Source organism: Macaca mulatta, chromosome 5 (genome assembly GCF_049350105.2).
Source record: "Macaca mulatta isolate MMU2019108-1 chromosome 5, T2T-MMU8v2.0, whole genome shotgun sequence".
In the NCBI taxonomy this organism is placed as follows: Eukaryota; Metazoa; Chordata; class Mammalia; order Primates; family Cercopithecidae; genus Macaca; species Macaca mulatta.
In genome coordinates, this window is record NC_133410.1 from 7,414,990 (window position 1) to 7,438,697 (window position 23,708).

At 44.6% G+C, this 23,708-nt stretch overlaps 1 protein-coding gene across 11 annotated transcripts in view; it reads left to right on the forward strand.

Moving 5' to 3' along the window:
- Nucleotides 1–23,708, forward strand: part of EVC2 (EvC ciliary complex subunit 2) — a 184,915-nt gene that overhangs the window by 92,018 nt on the left and 69,189 nt on the right. For all 11 annotated transcript variants that reach the window (XR_013417755.1, XR_013417754.1, XR_013417756.1 and 8 more), the window contains 2 exons: nt 609–813; nt 3,690–3,812. Coding sequence is in view for 4 of the 11 variants with exons in the window: in XM_078003153.1 (XP_077859279.1) it covers nt 609–813; nt 3,690–3,812 (328 nt within the window). In the remaining 7 variants the exon portion in view is untranslated. The remainder of the gene's footprint in view (nt 1–608; nt 814–3,689; nt 3,813–23,708) is intronic.

Here is a 23,708-nt window from a genome sequence, read left to right on the forward strand (position 1 = left end):
TACATTTGTAAATACCCTATTTCCAAATAAACCGACATTCACAGGTCCCAGGTTAGGACTTGAATATATCTTTTTGGGAGCCATAATTCAATCCATAACACTAAGTCACTCAGCATGGTTCCCAGCGTGGAATCGGTTTTCACTGAATGATAGCTGTCAATCATTACCCTTCGGAACCAATCACAAGGGACTCCCATTTCCCTGACCTCCCTGAGCTGAGTATTGTGCGTCTCTCCTCTGTCCATTGGTCCTACGTAGAGAATGCTGCTGACCAGGCTCCGCAGACAGTGCTTTGTTTACGTGTCTGTTTCTGAAGCGAGACCAGGTTAATTGAAAGTCATGGACACTGGAAGGCCTGTTGCCTCCTCAAAGACACCCTCACAGCCTGGCCTCATCCAGCTCTTGTTCTTAGCTCCAATACAATGTCCTGTGCACCACGACGTGCATTAGGTGCTCAAGGAATGCCTGTGGCAGGAATGCATGATTAGGGAGCCAAGGTTTTTCTGCAGACCTAGATTTGAGGAATGAGCTTTGCATCTTCAGCTTCATCACCCCAGCCCAGCCCCCAGGCTTTCTCTGTAAGAGCATGTCTCTGTTCTCCCTTCCAGGAAGCTCTGCTCCTCAGTCTTCTCCCTGTCTGAAGAGGAGCTGCTCCGGATGAGGCAGGAGGTCCATGGCTGCTTTGCTCAGATGGACAGGAGCTTGGCCCTCCCCAAAATCCGGGCCCGAGTTCTGCTGCAGCAATTTCAGACTGCGTGGCGAGAAGCAGAATTCCTGAAGCTGGACCAGGCCCTGGCTGCCCCCGAGCTGCAGGTAGGATGGACATGTCAGTGGCCTCTCGATTATAGAAGCAGGGCTGTCTGCCAGCTGCTGAGCCTACAGGGTCTGGCCTCTCCACCACCCTGAGTCCATCTCACCTCATGCTCACCTATCCTCTCCTCTCTGGCCGCATTGGGGTCTAGCTATTCCAGGAATCTCCAGGGTTGTCCCAACTTTAAAGTTTATAGTGGACACCGCTGGTGCTGTGCCCTGATCCTGACACCTGGGTTGTTGCACCATCCACCAGCAGCCTCGCCCAGCCACAATCTTCTCCTGATGGAAACTGCCTGGCCTGAGATATTACTCTGTCTCTCCTGCCCACTCCTCCAGCCACAGCTAATGACTTACTCTGGGTACAAAAGGCCTTTCTATATGGCATGGAGGAGGGATGCTCAGCTCAGCTCAGGTGGGTCAGGGAAGGAGGGGCTCTTGCACAAGATCTTAAAGGATGATGACTGGCAGCTGCCTTTTAATGAGCAGCTATTATGTGCCTGAGGACAGACAACTCTTTGGTGCAGTTTTTGCTTCAAAGCCCCCAGGGACCAATTTAGGCTCAACTTCACCTGAGACCACAGCCTTGCTTGGCTCTTCCCTTTCCTGTCGTGTTCCCTTGTTCCCCAAGAGGGTGATCCTAAAGAGACCTCCTTCAGGAAACCACGTGCACCTAATCCCTGCCTCAGGCTCTGCTTCTGGGGCTCCCAACATAAAATAAGGCCTTCGAACCTCTGTTTTCTCTGCCATGTATATGCTTTGTAGCCCATTGAGGTCTCGGCTCAAATGCCACCTCCACCAAGAAGCCCTCCCTGAGCACCTGTCTAAAATTACCCTCTCCCTAGGCATTCTTTATCACATGCTGGGTTTCATGATTTTATTTATCATTATCTGAAATGTGCTGGTTCCTTGACTTCCCCTTTGTCTGTGCCTTCACTAAAAATAAGCTCCCCGGCCCATTCAGCACTCAAGAGTGCCAAGTGCATAGTAGGTGTGCAGTCAATTTTGTTGGCTTAAACATCCCACCAGCCAAGCACCAGATGTGTGTAAAACACATCTGAGACTTCTCTTACGGTAGTAATAGTTGAGACTGAAAACATATTAAAATCACCGAAGCTGACATCATCTCCCCTGAAGTTCACAGCAGTGCTAAGAGGTCAATGTGGTGTCCCATTTTACAGATGAGAAAACAGGCCAGCAGAGGAAAAGGGAGTAGCCCTATAGGAGGTAGAGAACTGGGCTGGGAGCTGGTGTTTCCTGACTTTAAACTCACTTCTTTTCCTTTAGAGAAAGAAAAAAACTCAGACACATCCTTTCGGAATATAAACCAGTGGATGCAGAAACCACTTGGAAGCTTTGACATTCTTTTAATTTTTTTTAAAGTACTGTTGTTTTTTTTCCTACTTCCGTTCTTACAAGGAGGTAGGAGATACAGAATAAGAGTAACGGGTAAATTATAAAAGTTTTAAATAATTTTGAACAATGGGGGAAAATAATTTTCACTTCACCGAAGTGAGGGGAGGGAGTCCATGAGCTGCTGGTTCCCCTGCCTTGAAGCTGGTGAGTCCCGGCAGGAACGAAGTTTCTACCTTCAAAGTTGCCCAAGATGCTTGGTTTTCAGATGGAAATGGCTTTGGCCATTGCCTCAGAGGAGGCAGATGTCATGAAGTTGCTCGCTCCACATTCTCCAGAGGGAAGGCTGAGCCAGCACGGTCAGGCTTTTGCACCGATGGAGCCACAGCTCCCTTCACTTGCTCAGCCCCGAGATAGCAGCAGAGAAGGCGGCGGGAGAGCCTGCTCTCAGTTTCCTAAGCACCAAGGCCTGGGGAGAAAATCGTTGTTTTAGTCTTCATGTTTTCATCTGTAAAATGGGTATCATGAGGCTATATGGGGCCAGGTGGAGCAATATTAGTGGATGCTTAGTGCATTCTCCATCCCTTGGCCGTCCTCACCCACCTGTCGTGTCACCACCAGAGAACCCCCGCATTTCTTCCACGCACACTTCTCTTTGATCTAGGCCCGCAAAACAGGTAGTGTCTACTGTTTGCCGTCATCTGCTGGTGGCCCCCAGGGCTCCCAGACCATTCACGGACATGAGTTTCAAAGGCACTTGCAAATTCTAAAGAGATGTGCAAGTCAGATTCACCACCCTTCAGCCCTTTCTGTAGCTCTCTGAGCTGGGATCCAAGTTCCAACATGACCTCAAGGTTCCCTGTGGCCTGGGCCCTGACCAGACCCATGCTGGGAAGGCTCTCAGGGGAGAGGGAAGGTAGGGAGGGGAATCCTGACTTGTAGCATTCACCCATTTCCATAGTGTAAATCCTCCTCCTAAGGCCAGTTTCAGGCTACCGGCTTGACATCACTGCCTGGTAGTTGGGCAGAGATGTGCACAATGGGCTCCCTGCCTGGCCCTCTCTGGGGATATCCCCTCCCAACCCCAGTCTGTACCCTGGGCTTCCAGGTCCTGTCTGCCAATGTGGCTCTACTCCTAGTGTCCTTATTTAGTTTCCATGTTTTCAGACGGTTTTCTCCACTGTCATGGAAGCATTGCAAGAACAGGGACCTCATTCATCACATCCCCTTCTCAGAGAGGCTGACAGGTCTGAGGTCCCACGGCTACTTAGGAGGTGGACACAGCTTGGTTCTGCTGTCTGACTGCAGAGCTGAGGTTCTGCCCACCAGATTGTGTGAAGATCAAAGGCTCTGAAACTGAGCTCCTTCCAGAAGAACATACCTCTCTCCTCCCCTGTCTGGCTTAAGGCAGAGATTCGCGGTTCTGGGAGCTGCAGAAACTTCTCGTGACCTGCAAAGCCCTGGGGGGCTGCATGGACTTGCTGGTGATAGCCTTCTTACTAGTGTCTTCCCCAACCCCTCTCCAGCAACAGTCCAAGGTGAGAAAGTCACGGTCCAAGAGTAAAAGCAAGGGAGAGCTTCTGAAGAAGTGCATCGAAGACAAAATTCACCTCTGTGAGGAACAGGCCTCTGAAGACCTGGTGGAAAAGGTCAGTACTTCTGCTTCACCCACTGTTTCTCTCTGCACGTGGCGGGGCTGATAGCTGATGTATTTGCAGGTACACAGAGGCCTTGGGGCTGTGCCATGCATTTCCACCCAACCACTCACTCACTCAGGTGCTATGGTAAGAAAGAGTTGGAAGACCCTCCCCCTGGGCCTTTCCCCTGTGCATTCTGCTTGGAGCCCTCTCCCTCCACTTCTCAGCCTGGGGATCTCACCACATCCTTCAGGCTTCCCCTTGGGTGCTACCTCTCTGGCTGAGTCACTTGCTGTATTTGTACCTGACTCTATCCTGGGGCGTGTGCATCTGCCATTTCACCTCCATCACATTCTTTTTCTCTCTCACACTCTCCTCCATGTTCCCACAAACTCACCAGGCTCTCCCTTCAGCCCCATTTTTTGTTTGTTTGTTTTTTGTTTTTTTGAAATGGAGTCTTGCTCTGTCACCCAGGTTGGAGTGCAATGGTGTCATCTCGGCTCACTGCAACCTCCACCTCCCGGGTTCAAGTGATTCTCCTGCCTCAGCCTTCCGAGTAGCTGGGATTACAGGTGCCCACCATCACACCAGGCTAATTTTTGTATTTTTAGTAGACATATGGTTTCACCACGTTGGCCAGATTGGTCTCGAACTCCTGACTTCAGATGATCCGCCCACCTCAGCTTCCCAAAGTGCTGGGATTATAGGCGTGAGCCACTGTGCCTGGCGCAGCCCCATTACATACGTGATGTTCTAGCACACACCACACAGTCTCCTAGGATGCTTTAATCTGTATTCTTCTGTCTTTCTGGAATTACTTTTCCACCTGTTTACCTGGATAAGTAACTTGTGTCCTTTGCTGTCCTGAGCTGTTCCCTCAGCTCTTGGATGTCTCTCCTTCCAAGAAGCCTTCCCCAAACACCCTAGATTTTCCCACTCGTTCCACCCCACTTCCAGCTCTTCCTTACCATAGTACCTATCACGTGGTTAATTTGTTCCACAAGTATTTTGGGGAGGCACCAGTGTCCCAGGCACTGTGTCAGTGCACTCTGGGGTTGCAGCAGTGACTGAGGCAGCCCTGGTCCCCGCTCTCCAGTAGAGGAGAGCACGTTCTAGTTGGGGAAGATGGATGATAAACACTTAAAATGATAGACTGTCGTCAGTGCTATTAAGGACATAAATTAGATGATGTGGCCTTAGAGGTGAAGGAGGCTGGCAGCGGGGTGGACTGTAGGTAGGGGAGGAGGCAAGGTCTCCTCTGCAAAGGTGCTGCTTAAGAGTAGACGCTATGTGACCGCAGCCTGGGTGCCTGTCTGCCTTTCCCAGCACCCTGTGAAGGGTGGATTCCCAACAGGAGTATGTTCAGTGAATGAATGTATGAAGCCATGCTTTAGAGCTGCTGTTTTTGTTCTTACCTTCCCACTATCTCCTTTTTCTAGCTTTTTTGCTTGGTTTTATGTTAGTGCCGGTGTACTTCTCAGAACACGAATGTGTGATCTGGCCAAGAGCCACAGAAACTGCTCTGGGGTCAGTGTCTCCCATCAGTTGTGTCCAGGCTGTTGATGTCTTAAGGGATCCAGGAAGTGGCAACTCTATTCCCACCCAGGTTCTGTATGAAATTGAACAGTAAGACAAAGATTAGGCAGATAGGGGCAAAATGTCATCTTCCCTATTGTTAAAGGCTAATTCCAAGAGCTATACATCAATGTGAGAGCCAGTGGGCTTGCCAAACTACTTGAGAGTTAAACAAACTCCATCATCCAATCACAGTATCACTAGGGGGTTCCTTGTGGGGGGCAGCCTACCCCTAGGGAAGCAGAGCAGAAGTCGGAGTCCCAGAGAGAAGCAAGAGAGATAAGCCAAGCTGTCCCAGTTTATTCCCAGTTTACAGCAAGAAGAGGAGAGAGCCAGAGAGAGGTCAGGTCCTGCGCACATTGAGCTCCTGGCACAGGGAGGAAGTAGCCACACTTGGGGGTAGAGGGAGCATTTCCGTGAGTACCGGCTGCTTTGTGATCCTCTGTAAGAGGCGAAACCCGCCAGAGTGAAGGTGACTGTTGTCAGAGAAGAGCTGCTGGTGAAGGGAAAGCTGGGGTTTGGATTGGCAGAGGGAATGGGTATCGTGAACTGTGCTGGAGGCCACACTGCACTGAGGGAACCCAGAGGGTTGAAGCCTTGTGACAAGACTGCTTTTCTGGAGTGCTGGGTCATGGCCAGTGGATGGGGGAGCAGCCCTGTGGAGGAACCTTCTCAAAGACCAGACTGAGAAAGAAAAAGGCTATCTCACCAGCACCCTTGGAGCATAGTCACAGGATGAATGTCTTGAACGAGAAGGTGATGCAGAGGTGGCAACCCATGGGGACATCAGGTGCAGACTGCACCACTCCCACCCAGTGGCTCAAGGCTGGACCTCAACATCCTCCATAACCCCTCCCTGCCCCTACCTCATCTCCCCCTGCTCTGTCTCATAATTATTTCTAATCCATCTCCTCTGTTTCCGGCTGTGCCCAGCACCATTTTTGCCTAGATACATACAGTGGGCTCCCTACTGCTTCCTGTTTGTTCCCCCTTCCTTCCAATTGGTTCTCCTTGCAGCAGGGAGCATCCTCTTCCTAAAGCCCAGCTCTAATCCCTTATGGATCCTGAACCAGCAGACCCGTCTCCTTTTTTTCCCAAACTAGTCATTTTAATAGAAGGAACTAAGCACATTCCTTCCTGTAGTTTTTTTTCTTCTTCTTTTTTTAAAACCATGTCAACCTGAAATAATTGAAAGAATCAGAACCCAGTGTTCGAGAGTTTATCCAAGAGAAAACCTGGGTATTGCCATCTGGGAAACACAGACTGCAGAGAAATGGGGTCAGCACTCTAGAGCTAAAAGTTAAGGTCTTGCTTATATAAGAACAAAACAAAGAGATTTAACAGGATTACAACATTTTCTACACAAGGCTAGTTTGTAAGTTACAAGTTTAATTAGTTACAGTTTGTTTTCTTTTCTGTATGGCTCGTTTTCATTTCCTTTCCAATTTAAAAGAGTATATTTAACATTCCGTCTTGGCAAATGAGATAGCCATGAGGTCTGTGTGTGAGAGAAGAGGGAAGTTAATCTGTAAGGAAGATCAAAATGAAGCCGTCTTTTCTGGCGCCCTCTAGTCATTTACGGCATTTTACACAACATTGTAGGCTGGGAAGAAGGCTAATCGGTAATCAGAGAAACAAAAGTTCAGCCCCGTAGGTTACAGCTTCCTGTCACGTGACTCAGGCCCGAAAATCACATTCCTTTATGGCACCCAATAATTTAAAGTTTCTGCAACTTAGGTTTCAAATTACTTATTTTCACGACTATTTACATTTTCTCTTGGTGGCAAGTGTAGAATATTGTTTTCTTTGCCTTTTAGTTTTTTTCTCTTTGTTTTTGTTCTGTTCAGGATTTTTGTTTTATTTAGACATTTCAATGCTTTATATCTCACATTACCACTTTTCTTTCTTAGGTTCTTTCAATTTTTTTTAGTTTTTAATTCCAATACTCAGTATTATTACTGAAAATACCTTCACCTCATTCTCTTTGTTTGTCACCCATGGTCTTTTAGAAGTTTGTTACTCTCCCAGGCCTCTGCTTTCATCATAATGTATAAAAGACGGCTCTGTGTATAATTAACTAGGCTTACAAGGCAATCAGTACACTATACTAATATGGCATAGTGATACTAAAAAACTGTTGCGGCCGGGCGCGGTGGCTCAAGCCTGTAATCCTAGCACTTTGGGAGGCCGAGACGGGCGGATCACGAGGTCAGGAGATCAAGACCATCCTGGCTAACACGGTGAAACCCCGTCTCTACTAAAAAATACAAAAAACTAGCCGGGCGAAGTGGCAGGCACCTGTAGTCCCAGCTACTCGGGAGGCTGAGCCAGGAGAATGGCTAAACCCGGGAGGCGGAGCTTGCAGTGAGCTGAGATCTGGCCACTGCACTCCAGCCTGGGTGACAGAGCGCGACTCCGTCTCAAAAAAAAAACAAAAAACAAACAAACAAAAAAAAACTGTTGCTACCCTCTATCAAATTGCTATCAGATACCAGGCTTATAGCTGATGCTCTTCATGAGCGTAATCTCCATACTCAACATTGCTACAAGAATGGCATCTTGAGGTCCATTCTAAGCTCAAAAAGGTTAGTGCCCAACCCAGGGTCCACCACCAGGCATGTGATCGGACTTGGTCTGCCTTGGCCCTCTGTGCAGCATCTCCTAGTTCACACTGGCATTCTGGTCCCAAGTAACATACTAGTCATCACTTCTTCCATAGAATGAACAAGGGATCCAAGGCAGATGGGGAGGAGACATCTGAGGATCTCCATGCTACAGAGGGTACACATGATGACAGCTTGCCTTGGGAATCTTTGTGTACTGGGCCACCTTATCCAGTTGACACATGAGAGACAGCATCACCAGGGGGCTGTGTGACTTGTTCAGGACCATCCAACGAATGGGTTGTGACCCTTACAACTCAAAGCCACATCCATTTGATTCCAGCTCACCCATCCTGATCTACTTGCCACACATTCATAGACACCTAAGGAAGTTCCACAAAAGGCATTTGTGGAAAAAAAAAAAAAGGAGCAAGACATAAGACACTGACCAAGAACATAGTGCAAGAGTAAAGACCAGCTGAACCAGGCAGGTGAGCCCAGCAGGTGAGCAGAGGCCTTCAAGGACGGGAGGTGAAGGGAGCTGGAGGTCTGCGATTCCCTGAGCCTGTTTCAGCACCCTCCCCTGCCCTGACCTCACGTCTGTGGTTTACATTTGGGGCAGACCTTTGTCCTACCTCCCAGCCCACACGCACAAGCCAGACCCTTCACCTGGTCCTGGGCTGAAGACACAGCCATCTGCTCCGGCTCTGGAGGAAGGACTGGCCAGTTGGTGCTCCCCAGGGTGTTTCCAAGGGTGATTTCGATTTCGTTTTTGTCTTATGCACTGATTGAAGAACTTACCTCCCTTCCTAAAGTGTGATGGCGTTTTAATAAGAATGGTGCCTACTTCCTTTGTTTGCATTTTAGTGCCAGGCACCTTGCTAGACACTGTATATGTGTGTATGTGTATGTATTAATATATGCATATGATAGAGGTATATGTATGTGTGTGTGTGTACATATGAGCCATCCACATGTGAGTTCTACGTATGAGTACCTATATGTACGTCCATAGTCCATATTTATGCTAGTGAGGTGTATGGAGAGCTAAACACTTTCCATCTATCCACCCTAATCCTTACACAGCGTTAACAGAAGTGCCACTGTTATTGCTCTATGAGAGATAAGGACTCTGAGGCACAGGGAGTTGAAGTGACTCCAGGGTCACGACTGGTCTTCAGACCCTGCATTCTTGCTGCTCTACTGACCTGTGCCTTGTTCATTACATGCTTTACCCTTCCAAACTTCCACAAGTAAGAACCATTAACATCCCTGTTTTATGGATGTGGAGACTGAGTCTCAGAGATGTTAGTGACTTTGCCCAGGTTCTTTTATGTAGCCAGGCAGTGGCAGACCTGGCACAGGAAGCAGAAGCTCTCTGTGCTGTCACTGTCACGCCACCTCCTGACCACATGCCCTGATCAGAAATGTCAAAGAATGTTTTCACCAAACAATGGCGGTTATTTCCCACAGTTTCATAATGCAGGGTGAGTGTGCCTTGGCTCCTACAACTGTGAAATGCGGCTTGTGACAATGAGAGCCCAATCGTTTCAGGGCTTTTGTGAGGTGCCTTTTAACTTTGGAGTGGGCTGCAGTGCTCATCTTCTTTCCCACTAATGAAGCAGCTCCACATGCTACGTGATCCAGGCCTCACATAGAAAGGCAGACACGAGGCATTTGTCATCTGTGACCTTTTCGTGACAGTCCATCTTCACATTCGGCCATTTCATTGTGGCAGGTGCCAAGAGAATAGGCACTCTTGAGTTGACAGCTTTGATGTTCCTCCTGAAATTGATCGATTACATCTCTTAGCACTTGCATGGCAGTTGTTCAGATGTTTTATTTGCAGGATAATTGCAGAGGGAAAAATGACAGCTCTCGTTCTGTGAATGCCCATAGCTAAGAGTTGCTTGATCATGGTATTAATCATGGTTTTCCAGAGAAACAGAGTCCATAGCAGATAGATAGATAGATAGATAGATAGATAGATAGATAGATAGATAGATAGAGATTTATTCAGATTTATTCAGGGAATTGGAACATGCAGTTATGGAGGCTGAGAAGGTCCACTGTCTGCCATCTAGAGGCTATAAAACCTGCAAACCTGGTGGTATAAGTCAGTCTCAAGGCCTGAGAACTAGGGGAGCTGCTGGTGTAAGCCTGAGAGACCCAAGGCCAGAGAACCAGGAGCACTTTGGATGTCCAAGGGCAAGGAGAAGACGGATATCCCAGCTCTGGAAGAGAAAGAGAATTCACCCTTTTCCCAACTTTCTGTTCTGTTCAGGCCCTGGGGATTCAATGATGCCCACCAACATTGGGGAGGGTAATCTTTACTATCTGCTGACTCAGATACTAATCTCTTCCAGGCTGGTGTGGTGGCTCATGCCTGTAATCCCAGCACTTTGGGAGGCTGAGGCAGGTGAATCACTTGAGGTCAAATTCGAGATCAGACTGGCCAACATGTTAAAACCCCAGTCTCTACTAAAACTACAGAAAAATTAGCTGGGTGTGGTGGTGTACACCCATAATCCCAGCTACTTGGGAGGCTGAGGCAGGAGAATTGCTTGAAGCTGGGAGGCAGAGGTTGCAATGAGCCAAGATTGCGTCATTGCACTCCAAGCTGGGCGACCAACTGAGACTCTGTCTCAATAAAATAAAATAATAAAATAAAAAGATGCAAATCTCTTTCAGAAACATCTTCACAGACACACCCCAAAATACTGTTTTACCAGCCCCCGGGCACCTATTAGCCCAGTTCGATGACACATAAAATTAACCATCACAATCATGTCTTGCGAGTGGGAGGTCCTTTGGGGTTCATGAAGTTGGAAAGATGGAGCTGCATCTTGCTGACACTGCCCCAGAGGCCCACTGTGGAGCCCAAGCCTGGCAGGCCATGTGCTGTCCCCAGAGGGACTTTGACTTCACTGTTGGGCTGCAGAGTATGCTGGGACTAGGAGCACCTGCTGGGTGACCCCTTCCTTTACTGAAATCTTCTGCAGATATCCACGCCAACCCTCAGCCCCAAATTGATATGGCTCTTGTCTGGACTCTTCCATCCAACAGAAGGGGAAAGAGAGGCCGGGAGGCGTTGGGAGAATTGTCCGCAGCCACACCAGCATCAAGTGGTGGTGTTGGTGTGTCTGCCTCCGTAGCCCAGGCCTGTGGCTGGGACTGCAGGGAACTGTTGGGATGAGAAGGCCTTCACCTCCCAAGGTGATTCTTTGTGTTCTTCCCACTGCCTCCCCTGTCCCCTCCCCTTTCTCCCATTTTCTGTCTTCTCCTTGCCCTTCTCTGCTCTCCCCCATCCCTGTTCCTTCTGCTTCCTTTTTAAGGGAATGTTTTGTGTGGTGGTTTCTCTGCGCTAGGCAGTTTAAAGTTTCTGCTTTTGAGATGTTCACAGTTTGAGGTAAGCAGCCAATTCTTCCATCAAGCATTTGGAAGTTTGCATCCTGCTTTCACATGGAAAACCCACCTGACTACTCTGCAGCTCTACCTTGAAAGAGTGTCTGTGTGACTAATTCAGGAAGACTTGTATGACTGATTCCTGGAGGAAAGGAGAGACCGACGAATATGAGCCTCTGGCGGCCACTTTGTCTGTACAGCTGGTAGATTAAGGGAGGAAGGCGTCAGCTGTGGTCACAGGTAGCTATCCCATGGGGCCAAAGTGAGCAGATGAGAAATGGGAAACTCAGCTACAGATGCCCAGTCCTTCTGATGGACTGATTACAAATGCACAGATACAGAATTTACAGCCTGGAAGACATTGGAGGGCATATACATTTTAGAATAAGTTAATCAAGTTTCTGAATAAATTTCTATTATGATTGCATTAAACTTACAGATTCATTTAGCAGTTGCCTATCCTATCCAAAAATGTAGAATATTGCTTGTTTTATTTGGAGCTTCTTTTAGGACCTCTAGTGAAATTTTACAATTGTTCTCATGAGTAGGGTGGCCGTACATCTCAATTTGCTTGAGACAGTCCCAGTTGCCTTATCATCCCCACATTCCTTCCCATTTCTTTCTCAGCTTAGGAGAGAAATCATATGGTGACCTTATGCATAAGGTCTTGTATATTCTTTATGGTGATTCCCATACACAGTATAGGTTTGGCTGTAATCGTGAATGATTCGATTATATGTTTTATATTATTCAATGCAGGCATAAAACATGTAACTAATTTTTATAAGCCTTTCTAGACTCCCATATGCTATCCTGGGAGCCAGACTGCTGGCTCCAGAGTCCTGTCTCTGTCATGTTCTAGCTGTGTGACCTTGAGCAAGTTACTTAACCTCTCTCCACCTTAGTGTACTCATCATTCAAGTATGGATAATAGAAGCGCCTACCTCCTAGGATTTATCTATTGATTCCATTGATGTTTTACGCAGTCATAATGTCAACAAATGACTACAGCTTTGTAGCCTGCCAATTCTTACACCTTGTTTCTTTTTCTAATTGCTGTTTCAATGTCCTTATCTGCTTGTTCCACCATCTCTCTCATTTCTATTGATTGGGTTTTCTCTGGCTTATGGATCATATATTCCTGCTCCTTGGCATGCTTGGTAATTTTTGATTGGATGCTGGGCATTGTAAATTTTGTATGTTGCGTACTGGATTTCATTGTGTTCTCTTTAATAGAGTTAGAGCTCTGACAAGTAGTTGAATTACCTGGAATCAGTTTTATTCTTTGAAAACTTGCTTTTAAGCGCTGTTAGCTTGGGTTAACAGCTGCGTTTAATTAAGACTAATTTATTCCCACTACCAAGGTGATGCCCTTCTGTGGATTCTGCCAGAAGTGTTATTGATTTGTTATTGATTTCTAATGTCATTGCATCTTAGTTAGAGATCAAAGTATGTATAAAGATTCTTTGGAATGTATTTATACTAGGCGTTATACTAGGTCTGCTTTAAAAGATTTGTTCTCAAAAAGGCTGAGTATTTTCCGCTGAGTATGGAAAAGGGAGCATTAAGAGGTGGGTGGGAGCCGGTCATGAGGTCTGCAAGGCTGCACATAGCAGCTCAGATGTTTTGAAGTAAAATTAACAAGATTTAGTCATTTTGTAGAGAATATTTGGTGGGGAGTACCATTGGGGAGGTCTCTTGGTCCATCCTCCTCTCCTAACCTCTCCTGTGGTTGGCTTAGGGGGTTTGGGCCTCATCTTAGTTTGACCTAGTCCTTTCCTTCTGTGTGTCAGCCTGTGCTGAAAGTTACGGCAGACCCCTCAGGAAGGGGACTGGCTTCTGTGAACCTACAGGTTCCCGTGGCGCAGGAAGGTCTCATGCCACAGCAAGGATATGGTTGACCTGAGGGGGAGATGTCAAAGTTGCTGTAAGTGATGCTCGGTTGGGTCAGTCCCACCACCCTCCCCAGTGCACAGAGTCCACTCAGTGTAGGGACATTCTGGCCACCTGCCCTGGCCTCAAGCCAGTCTCCTCAGCTTGGGGCAAGTTTGTCAGATCTGTTGGACTGTAAGGCTATCGCTCAAAATGCCTCCTGGCCAAGCCCTTCTTTGCTGAATTCCTGGCCAGGATAGATAATGTGCCTTCTTTCTCTTGCCTCAATGTCTGAGTGAGTCCACAAAGCAGATTGGAGACACAGCACAAATTATGTGGTTAATGTTTTACTTACCCATGATTGGAAATAGATCTGTCTGTCTGCATCTATCTGTCTATCTATCCATCCATCCGTCCATCCATCCATCTGCCTATCTGTCTGCCATCTGTCTATCTGACCCTTGAACAACATGGGAGTTAGGGTGCTGACCCCTCACACATCACAGGTGGAGCCCAGCGGGCTCACCACGTTAAACAAACAAAAATCAAAGTTTCAGAGGCTATTGTGCCTATGATTTGTAGGGCAGAGTTCCCAAAGACAAGGTAGCTCCAACAGAGAGAGACAGAGTGCACTCCAGAGATCTGCAGGGCATCGTCAAGTCTTCAGCTAAGTCCTGCGTATGACGTGCATAAGTAGAACTTGTGTGTAACATCTGAGTCCCCCCAAATATGCCATTATACGAATAACCTACTGTTGACAGAAGCCTTACGAATAACATAAACAGGTGAGTAATATGTATTTTGTGTGTTATTAAATATGTGTAAGAAAGTAAGCTAGGGAAAAGGAAATGTTATTAAGAAACTCATGAGGAAGAGAAAATATATTTACTGTTCATTAAGTGGAAGTGGCTCATTATAAAGGTCTTCATCTTTTGGGAGACCCCCCCCCCCCCGCTGGTTAACATGGGTTCTTTTCTGTTTCTTTAAGCGTCTCGGCTGGTTTGAGAAATAAAGGGAAAGAGTACAAAAGAGAGAAGTTTTAAAGCTGGGTGTCCAGGGGAGACATTGCATGTCAGCAGGTTCCGTGATGCTCTCCGAGCCGTAAAACCAGCAAGTTTTTATTAGTGATTTTCAAAAGGGGAGGCAGTGCACGAATAGGGTGTGGGTCACAGAGATCACAGGCTTCACAAGGTAATAGAATATCACAAAGCAAGTGGAGGCAGGGGGAGATCACAGGACCACAGGATGGGGTGAAATTAAAATTGCTAATGAAGTTTCGGACACGCATTGTCATTGATAACATCTTATCGGGAGACAGGGTTTCGGAGCAGACAACCTGTCTGACCAAAATTTATTAGGCAGGAATTTCCTCGTACTAATAAGCCTGGGAATGCTACAGGAAACTGGGGCTTATTTCATACCTTTGGCTTCGACCATAAAAGACGGCCACCTCCAAGGGGGCTGTTTATAGACCTACCCGCAGGGTGCATTCTCTTTCTCAGGGATGTTCCTTGCTGAGAAAAAGAATTCATCAATAGTTCTCCTATCTGCTTTTGAAAGAAGAGAAATATGGCTCTGTTCCGTCTGGCTCACTGGCAGTCAGAGTTTAGAGTCTTATCTCCCTTGTTCCCTGAACATTGCTGTTATCCTGTTCTTTTTTCAAGGTGCCCAGATTTCATATTGTTCAAACATACATGCTCTACAAACAATTTGTGCAGTTAATGGAATCATCACAGGGTCCTGAGGTGGCATACATCCTCCTCAGCTTACGAAGATGTTGGGATTAAGAGATTAAAGTAAAAACAGGCATAGAACATCACAAGGGTATTGATTGGGGAAGTGATAAGTGTCCATGAAATCTTCACAATTTCTGTTCAGAGATTGCAGTAAAGACAGGTGTAAGAAATTATAAAAGTATTAATTTGGGTAACTAATAAATGTCCATGAAATCTTCACAATTTCTGTTCAGAGATTGCAGTAAAGACAGGTGTAAGAAATTATAAAAGTATTAATTTGGGTAACTAATAAATGTCCATGAAATCTTCACAATTTCTGTTCAGAGATTGCAGTAAAGACAGGTGTAAGAAATTATAAAAGTATTAATTTGGGTAACTAATAAATGTCCATGAAATCTTCACAGTTTATGTCCTTCTGCCGTGGCTTCAGCTGGTCCCTCCATTCGAGGTCCCTGACTTCCCACAACTTTCATCCTCATCATTTTCACATTGAATAGGCTGAGGAGGAGGAGGAATAAGAAGAGGGATTGATCTTGCTGTCTCAGGGGTGGCTGAGGTGGAAGAGTTGAAGGAGGTGGAAGGGAAGGCAGGAAACGCAGGCACACTCAGTGTAACTTAAAATATTTTAATTGATACACAATATTTGTACATATTTATGGGGTGCATGTTAATATTTTGTTACATACGTAGAATGTATAATGATCAAGTCAGGGTATTTAGGATATCCATCACCCCATGTATTTATCATTTCTATGTGTTGGGAACATCTAAGTCCTCCCTTCTTGTTATTTTGAAATAGAAAATACATTGTTATTAACTATAGTTGCCCTAATCTGCTATTGAACACTATGTCTTATTTCTTCTATCTAACTGTATGTTTGTACTCATTAACCAGCCTCTTTCATCTCCCCCACACCCTTCACCACCTGTGATAAGTATCCTTCCACCATCTGCCTCCATGAGATCAGTTCTTTTTGCTCACATATATGGGTATGAACATGTGGTGTTTGTCTTTCTGTGGCTGCCTTATTTCACTTAACATTGACGTAACTTTAATTGAAAGCAAATCCATGTGTAAGTGGAAAAAGGCAATTCAAACCCAGTTATTCAAGAGTCAACTGCTTATCTACTTACCTATTATCTATTTCTGCTTTTTGCTTTACTCCAAAACTTGAAGATTTTTGATACCACTATATGAGAGTTCCCTTATTGCTTTTCACAGCAGCATAGCATTTCACTGTATATGTGAGCCTTAAGTGATTTCGTCTGCCCTCAACTAATGGATATTTAGGTTGTTTTCAACCCCTTGATATTTTAAACAATCCTAGACCCTCTGCATATATCCTACACCCCTCTGTAGTGAAGCAGGCAGAGCAACTATTACTATCTCTATTTCACAGATGAGAATATTGAGGCTCAGAAAGAGTAAGAGGCTTATCCAGGGTCACAAAGCTGGTACATGGTAGAACAGAGACTAAAGCACAGGCCTCTCCATTACCATCCCTACATTTGATTAGCAGATCTATTTGATGGATCCACAAATGAAAGGACATTTCAGTTCCTCTTTGGTGTGATTCTTGTGCTGTGTTTGAACAGCGTGTACACAAATTTCTCATAAATAATTTTTTTTTTTTGAGATGGAGTCTCGCTGTCACCCAGGCTGGAGTGCAGTGGCGCTATCTCGGCTCACTGCAAGCTCTGCCTCCCGGGTTCACGCCATTCTGCCACCTCAGCCTCCTGATTAGCTGGTACTACAGGCACCTGCAACCACGCCCGGCTAATTTTTTGTATTTTAGTAGAGACAGAGTTTCACCGTGTTAGCCAGGATGGTCTTGATCTCCTGATCTCGTGATCCGCCTGCCTTGGTCTCCCAAAATGCTGGGATTACAGACATGAGCCACTGCGCCTGGCCCTCACAAATAACTTTAGGAACATTTAAATGTAAATGACAATGACATAACCATATTTCCTCTTCACCCATCATTTCTGGTCTTATTTTAATGATCTTGCTCTCTGTCTGCATGGCACATCTGCCACGTGTCTGTTCACCCATCCATTATTCATTCACTATTTCCAGATTTCATGATGTGTCATGCATGCACAGTTCACTAGAAATGCCTTCATTCAGAAGTGGAGCTCCTGATTGCCAGCGATGGTGCATCCTATTGTGTTTCTGCGGCTGCCTCAGCAATTATGTAGGGGTAGTCGGTACTTGTCAGGAATGGCCCTTCACACTCTCTGACTTCAGAAGGGACTAGTGTTTAAGCATCAGAATAATGTGCTGCTTTTCAGTGGCTTGACAAGAGAGAACCCTGGTGGTCCTTAAAGAGCTCAGAAAAGAAGGCATGTTGAAAGGGAATCCATTTAGGAAGGGAAGAGAAAAATCTATCCATCCATAAAGATTAGGAAAGCCTACAGACAGTTATCCTGACATCTCCCCTTGCCCCATCTTATCCCTTGAGGCAGCCTCTGTCAAATTCATCTCCCTGAAGCACCATTTTGAGAGATGTTCCATAGCTTCCCACTGACCCCAATAAAATTCACATTCCTGAGCTTGGCATTCAAGGCCTCATGGTCAGACTTCATCTTACCTTTCTAATCTATTCAGTTTGTACCTTTCATATGCCAGAAGATTACCATGGTTATCTTGGGATGGTTTTAATTTAGTAACTTTTCTCCTACTTTTTTAGATTGTCTATTTTTTAATTTTCTTTTTCATTGTTATCAAACATATGCATGCCTTCTTTTAAAGGGTCAAATAATTCTACAAAGCTTGTGCTGAAAAAAGAGTAGATTCCTCCAGCCGTGCGCACACACACACGCATTTTCAGCTCCCCAGAGTTAACGACTTCCAACTGTTTAGCTTGGTCTTTTGGTGCTGACCTCCATAACTCTAAATAGCATACTTGCTTTGCTATTTCTTGATTTCTCTAATTTGGGATTATCTGTTTCCTTTTCCATATGAAAGATGAGGATTTACTCTATTTTATTCTCTTCACTCAACCTGTGCCACATATCAGCCCTTTCATTATCCCCCACCATAGTTAGGTCAGTATTTATGGCTTCTATGATTATAAGCATGTAAATGTTACCTACACTTGAATCTTGTAGGAAACTGGAATCCTTTTTCTTTACTGTATAACTTTTTGTTTTTCCTGGAGTTAATATTGTCCTTTAGTTTCCTTAGGAAACTGTTTTACTCTCTTTCTTCTCTAAACCTGGACCACATATCAGCTCTTTCCTCATCCCCCACCATAGTTAGATCAGTATTTGCGGTTTCTATGATTATAAGCACTTAAATGTTATTCACAGTTGAATCTTGTAGAAAACTGGGATCCTTTTTCTCTACTTTGTAACTTTTTGGCTTTCCTGGAGTTAATATTGTTTTTAGTTTCCTTTTTGGTTACTTTTCTATGTATTTATCACCAATTTAATCCACTCCTTTTTACTTTTTTTTTTTTTTTTTAATTTAAGAGACAAGGTCTTGCTCTGTCGCTCAGGGTAGAGCACAGTGGCACAGTCATAGTTCACTGTAACCTTGAACTCCTGGGTGGTACAAGTGATTCTTCTGCCTCAGCTTCCAAGGTAGCTAGGATTATAGGCATGCACCACCCTACCTGGCTAATTTTTTAAATTTTTTATAGAGACAGGTTTCTCACTACATTGCCCAGGCTGGTCTTGAACTCCTGACCTCAAGCAGTCCTTCTGCCTTGCCCTCCCAAAGTGCTCGGATTATAGGCATGAGCCACCATGCCCAGCTTTATTAACCCACTTCTTGATAGTAGACCAAATACCCTATCAGGACCATCACACATGTCACGTCTTCTGCTAATCCCATCTTTCAGGATACATCTCTGTCTCTCTGCCTTCTGCTGTGTTCCAGTTGGAAACTGACATCTGTGCCTCATGTACAATTACCATCTTGGGGTCACACTATGAATTCCCTTCATCCCTCTCTTTCCTGGTTTCATCCTTGTTTTTAGTGAAACACATCTTTTATTAGTTTCCTGGGAAAGGGCACATAGGAAACTTAATATTTTGGATTTTTTCAGATTTTTCCAAGACTGAAAATGTTTTTATTCTGCCCTCATACTTGACTGATAGTTTGACCAATCTAAAATTCTGGGAAATTTTCCTGAGTTTTATTAATGATTACATCTCCTATTGTCTAATTTGTCTTTATAGAACTCTCAGGATTCCAAGGTTGACCTCTTGTCCTTTATTTCTTTTTTTTTTTTTCCTTTTTTTTACTATTTGTCTTTTTGCTTTACTTGCTGGAAGATAGCATAAGTTTTATCTTATAAGCCTTTAACTGAGTTTTTCATTTATGTTTTCAATTTCTAATTCTTCAAGAGTATCTTCCTCCACCATCCTGATGCTGTCTTCCTAAAAAAAAAAAAAAAAAAAAAAAAAAATTTATTGTTTTGAGGCTGCTATAACTTGCTATATCTTTCTTTTTTTTTTTTTTTTTTTTTTTTTTTGAGACGGAGTCTCGCTCTGCCACCCAGGCTGGAGTGCAGTGGCCGGATCTCAGCTCACTGCAGGCTCCGCCTCCCGGGTTCACGCAATTCTCCTGCCTCAGCCTCCCCAGTAGCTGGGACTACAGGCGCCCGCCACCTCGCCCGGCTAGTTTTTTGTATTTTTTAGTAGAGACGGGGTTTCACCGTGTCAGCCAGGATGGCCTCGATCTCCTGACCTCGTGATCTGCCCGCCTCGGCCTCCCAAAGTGCTGGGATTACAGGCTTGAGCCACCGCGCCCGGCCACTTGCTATATCTTTCTAATAATGTTAATGATTTTTTTAAATTCCTGCATATTCAGTCTTAACCTCTGTGTTCATTAGAGACTTTCCCAGGTATGTGGTCATCTTTGATGGTCTGACGATATTTAAGAGTGGGATAATAAGAAACTGCCTTAAGGCTCTGAGCCTACAGCCAGGGCTTGTAGATTGTGGCCTTCATTCTGGTGGCTGGGCTGGGCCACTCTGTGGGGGAATCCCCAGTGTGAGTATCTTTAGCTCTTTCATCAAGGCTAGTTGAATCCCCCAAAGACCACTCCAAGTCTTTTGTCTAGATGGTAAAGGCCTGGCTGCCCAACATTTGGGAAGCCAAATGCAGGAAGAGAGCTGGGGTTTTAGTAGTCAGTATGTAAACTTGCAATAGGGCCCTCTGTTTTCAGATGTGCCTGAGTTTCCTCCCCTAAATTCAGAGACTTTTCCTGAGACTATATCTCCAGTCATTTGCTGGGTATAGGGAAGAGAGTGCCCTGCTGAGCAGAGGATGGGTGGGGGGAATTCTAGGAGCCTATTTCCTAATGAGGTGTTTACCCTTTTCTTCTGTTTTAGCTCCATCTTTTACCTCCCACTTCTAGATGTATCTGATGACTACATTTTCTGAGACTTGGGAAGGTAGATTCTGCAGTATAAATAATGTTGCTTCTTGCTTACTCCATGACTTACTTAAGATTCAGTTTTTTGGGGGGATCTATGTAGTTCTTTCCCAATCAGTCATCCAGTTTCTAACTTTCAAAATTTTGCCACTGTTGTTTCCTCTCTCATTTCCCCCATATTTACCCTCTGCCTTAATGAAAGCACTGGATGCATCTTAAAAATTTACTGTTCTTCACTAGGAATCTCCACTGTAAAGATTTTTTTATATTGTGCATGTATTTTATCATTAGAAATGAAGAAACCTCTTTAAAATAGGGGGAAAAATTCAATATGGCAAACCATTATTTTAATCTTTTTTGTGCAACTTGAAAGAAATCCTATTTAATAATGATAGTAAAAATAATAAAGTGGTAATGATGATGACAGCTACTGTTTATTAGCAAACCATTATTTTTATCTTTTTTGTGCAACTTGAAAGAAATCCTATTTAATAATGATGATAGTAAAAATAATAAAGTGGCAATGATGATGACAGCTACTGTTTATTAGGTACTCACTAGCTACCAGATACTATTTCCTTTTCACAGGAGAAACTGAGACTCAGAGAGGTTAAGCACCTTGCCCTGATCACACAGCTAGGTCAGTGGTAAGTTTGTATGTAAGAATTAATAGATCAACCTTAAAATACAACAAAGCAAAACTATGCTAAGTGATGTGAGGTGATGCCCCTCATTTCTTTGGGGAATTTGCACTTTGATAATGTAGATGATAGGGGTGGTAGAAGTAACTTTCTAGGCATATAAATTAATTTGTCTGTGTCTAAAATTTAAGCACTAATGATGCTTATTTAGCAAGATAGTATTTCATTCAACAAATATTAACCCAATGGACCATCAGTGAATCTACTTTCCTCCTGATACAATATGCCACAGGGAGTTTTAAACATTTCCCATCTTTTTACCTGCTCTGGGTATCTTGAACCCATTCAACAGAACATGGATTAAACTTACCTGCTTTTTAAGGGGACCAGCCACTGGAATGGGAATCTTCAAATGCACATTTATATTTCAGCAGCGTTTCTTTAGCCTTATTCTCCCAATGTTTGGATGCAAGTTTCTTGATAATGTTACCAGCAGCAAATCTGTACAAATCTGTGGCAACTTTAATTCTTGACTCCTAAGAAGAAAGACTTTAACCCAAGAGCATAAGACAGAAAGAGAGACTGAGGCAAGTTTTCAAACAGGAGTAAATGTTTATTGAAAAGCTTTAGAGCAGGAAGGAAAGGAAGTAAAGCACACTTGGAAGAGGGACAAGCAGGCGACTTGAGAGACCAACTGCACAGCTTAACCTTTGACTTGGGGTTTTATACATTGGCATACCTCTGGAGGGTTGCATACTGTATTAGTCCATTCTCACACTACTATAAGGACATACCCAAGACTGGGTGATTTATAATGGAAAGGGGTTTAATTGATTCGCAGTTCCACAGGGCTGGGGAGACCTCAAGAAACTTACAATCGTGGCAGAAGCGGGAAGCAAACATACCCTTCTTCTCATGGCAGCAGCAAGGAGAAGTGCAGAGCAAAGAGGGAGAAAAATCCCTTATAAAACCATCAGATCTCATGATAATTCACTCATTCTCAGGAGAACAGCATGGAGGTAATCACTCCCATGATTCAGTTACCTCCTATGACACGTGGGGATTATGGGAACTACAGTTCAAGATGAGGTTTGGGTGGGGACACAGCCAAACCATATCACATCCCTTCTCCCATGATTCTTCCCTTGGGGTGGGCTGTTCACATGCACAGTGGCCTGCCAGCACTTGGGAGGAGCCGCATACGCAGTGTTTTTGCTGACGTTATGCACATGCTCACTTGAGGCGTTCTTCCTTACCAGTAGAATGTTCCTAGAAGGTCATATACTAGTTATACTCTGCCATTTTGCTTCTTAGTGCACATGCGTGAGCCCACTTGCCCGACTCCTGAGTTCTTATCGGGAAGGTGCTTATCACCAATTTCAGGTTTTTTCTATCGTTGGGAGACTGCCATTCCCTGGCACCAACTGCAACCAGTTATTATTTTAAAGATGTAGTTAACAACCACTTGACCATCACCTGATGGCCACCTGACATTCCTGGTAGTTGGGGGGCTCTCTCCTGCCCTGCTCATGTCTGACTAGTTACCTACTGTAACAAAACCTCTCTAAATACCTCTCTTTCCACTGAAGGATGTTGCTAGTGGCACTCCTAGATTCTCCTTCCCTTGCCCACTTTTCTCCAAGGAGGAGATCATAATCTGATCATAATGATCATAATCATAAATGCAAGAGGGCATTTATGATTGGTGGGATTAAAGAAGGAATGGGACAGGCTCAGCTCAGCCCCCTCCTCTCTGGGAACCAGCCTGCCTATAGGAAAGCCCCTCTTATCTGTTTATTAAGTGATGAATTTGGTAGGGAGGCCTACTGTTTGGGGGATTGTGAATTTGTTTGGATACAGATCTGAGCCACATTCTCTAATCTAGTTTTCAATATCAAAGCTGACATTTGGTGTCTGTCTGGGTCACCCTTTCATCTAGTTGTATTTGTTTCCAAACTTGGGCAAGGAGAGGTGTGATGTATTGAACTCTTTAGAATCCCAATAACTCTCTGCTAGTTGATACAGGTAGACTTTATTATATGTTTAAAGGACATTATAATGCATAGAAGAAACTTTTCCTTTGAAATCCACATGTTGTCAGGGAAAAAGTGTAAGAAAGTTGTTTGAACTTCTCCTTTAAAGAGTATTTAGCAGCATATCATTTTGCAAATGAATTTGTATTATTCTCAGTGGCTTGAATATTTAATGAAGCCTGTCATTAATACCTCATAGAAATGCAAATCTGTGTTGTTTCCCAGGATTTCTTCTAGAAAAGGATTAAAACCCTCTCTAGAGACACATTTTCATGGTGCTGGAACTAACAAACTAAGCTTTCCAAAGAAGAAAAAAGAATTTTGGAGAAGCTTTTTTTTTTTCTTTTTAATTTCACTGTCCATGTTGTTCATATATTATATACAAAAAGCTTTACACTTCACCCACATTTGTGCATGCATTTGCATAAATAAAACTTGAGCTATCCCTCATGGCCACCTCACTCTGCCCTCTGCTCTGCATGTCTGCAGGGGTCTGGGTCTTACGGGACACTTGGACCACCACCCACCCAAGAGGGGAAGATGGAGACCACCAAAGATAACGTGAAAACCCTAGCTCATGGCAGGCATGTAATAAAGAAGACCTCTATTGGCTGAAGAATGATGAGGTTCATAAATTTGGAAAGGAGACCTTTATTT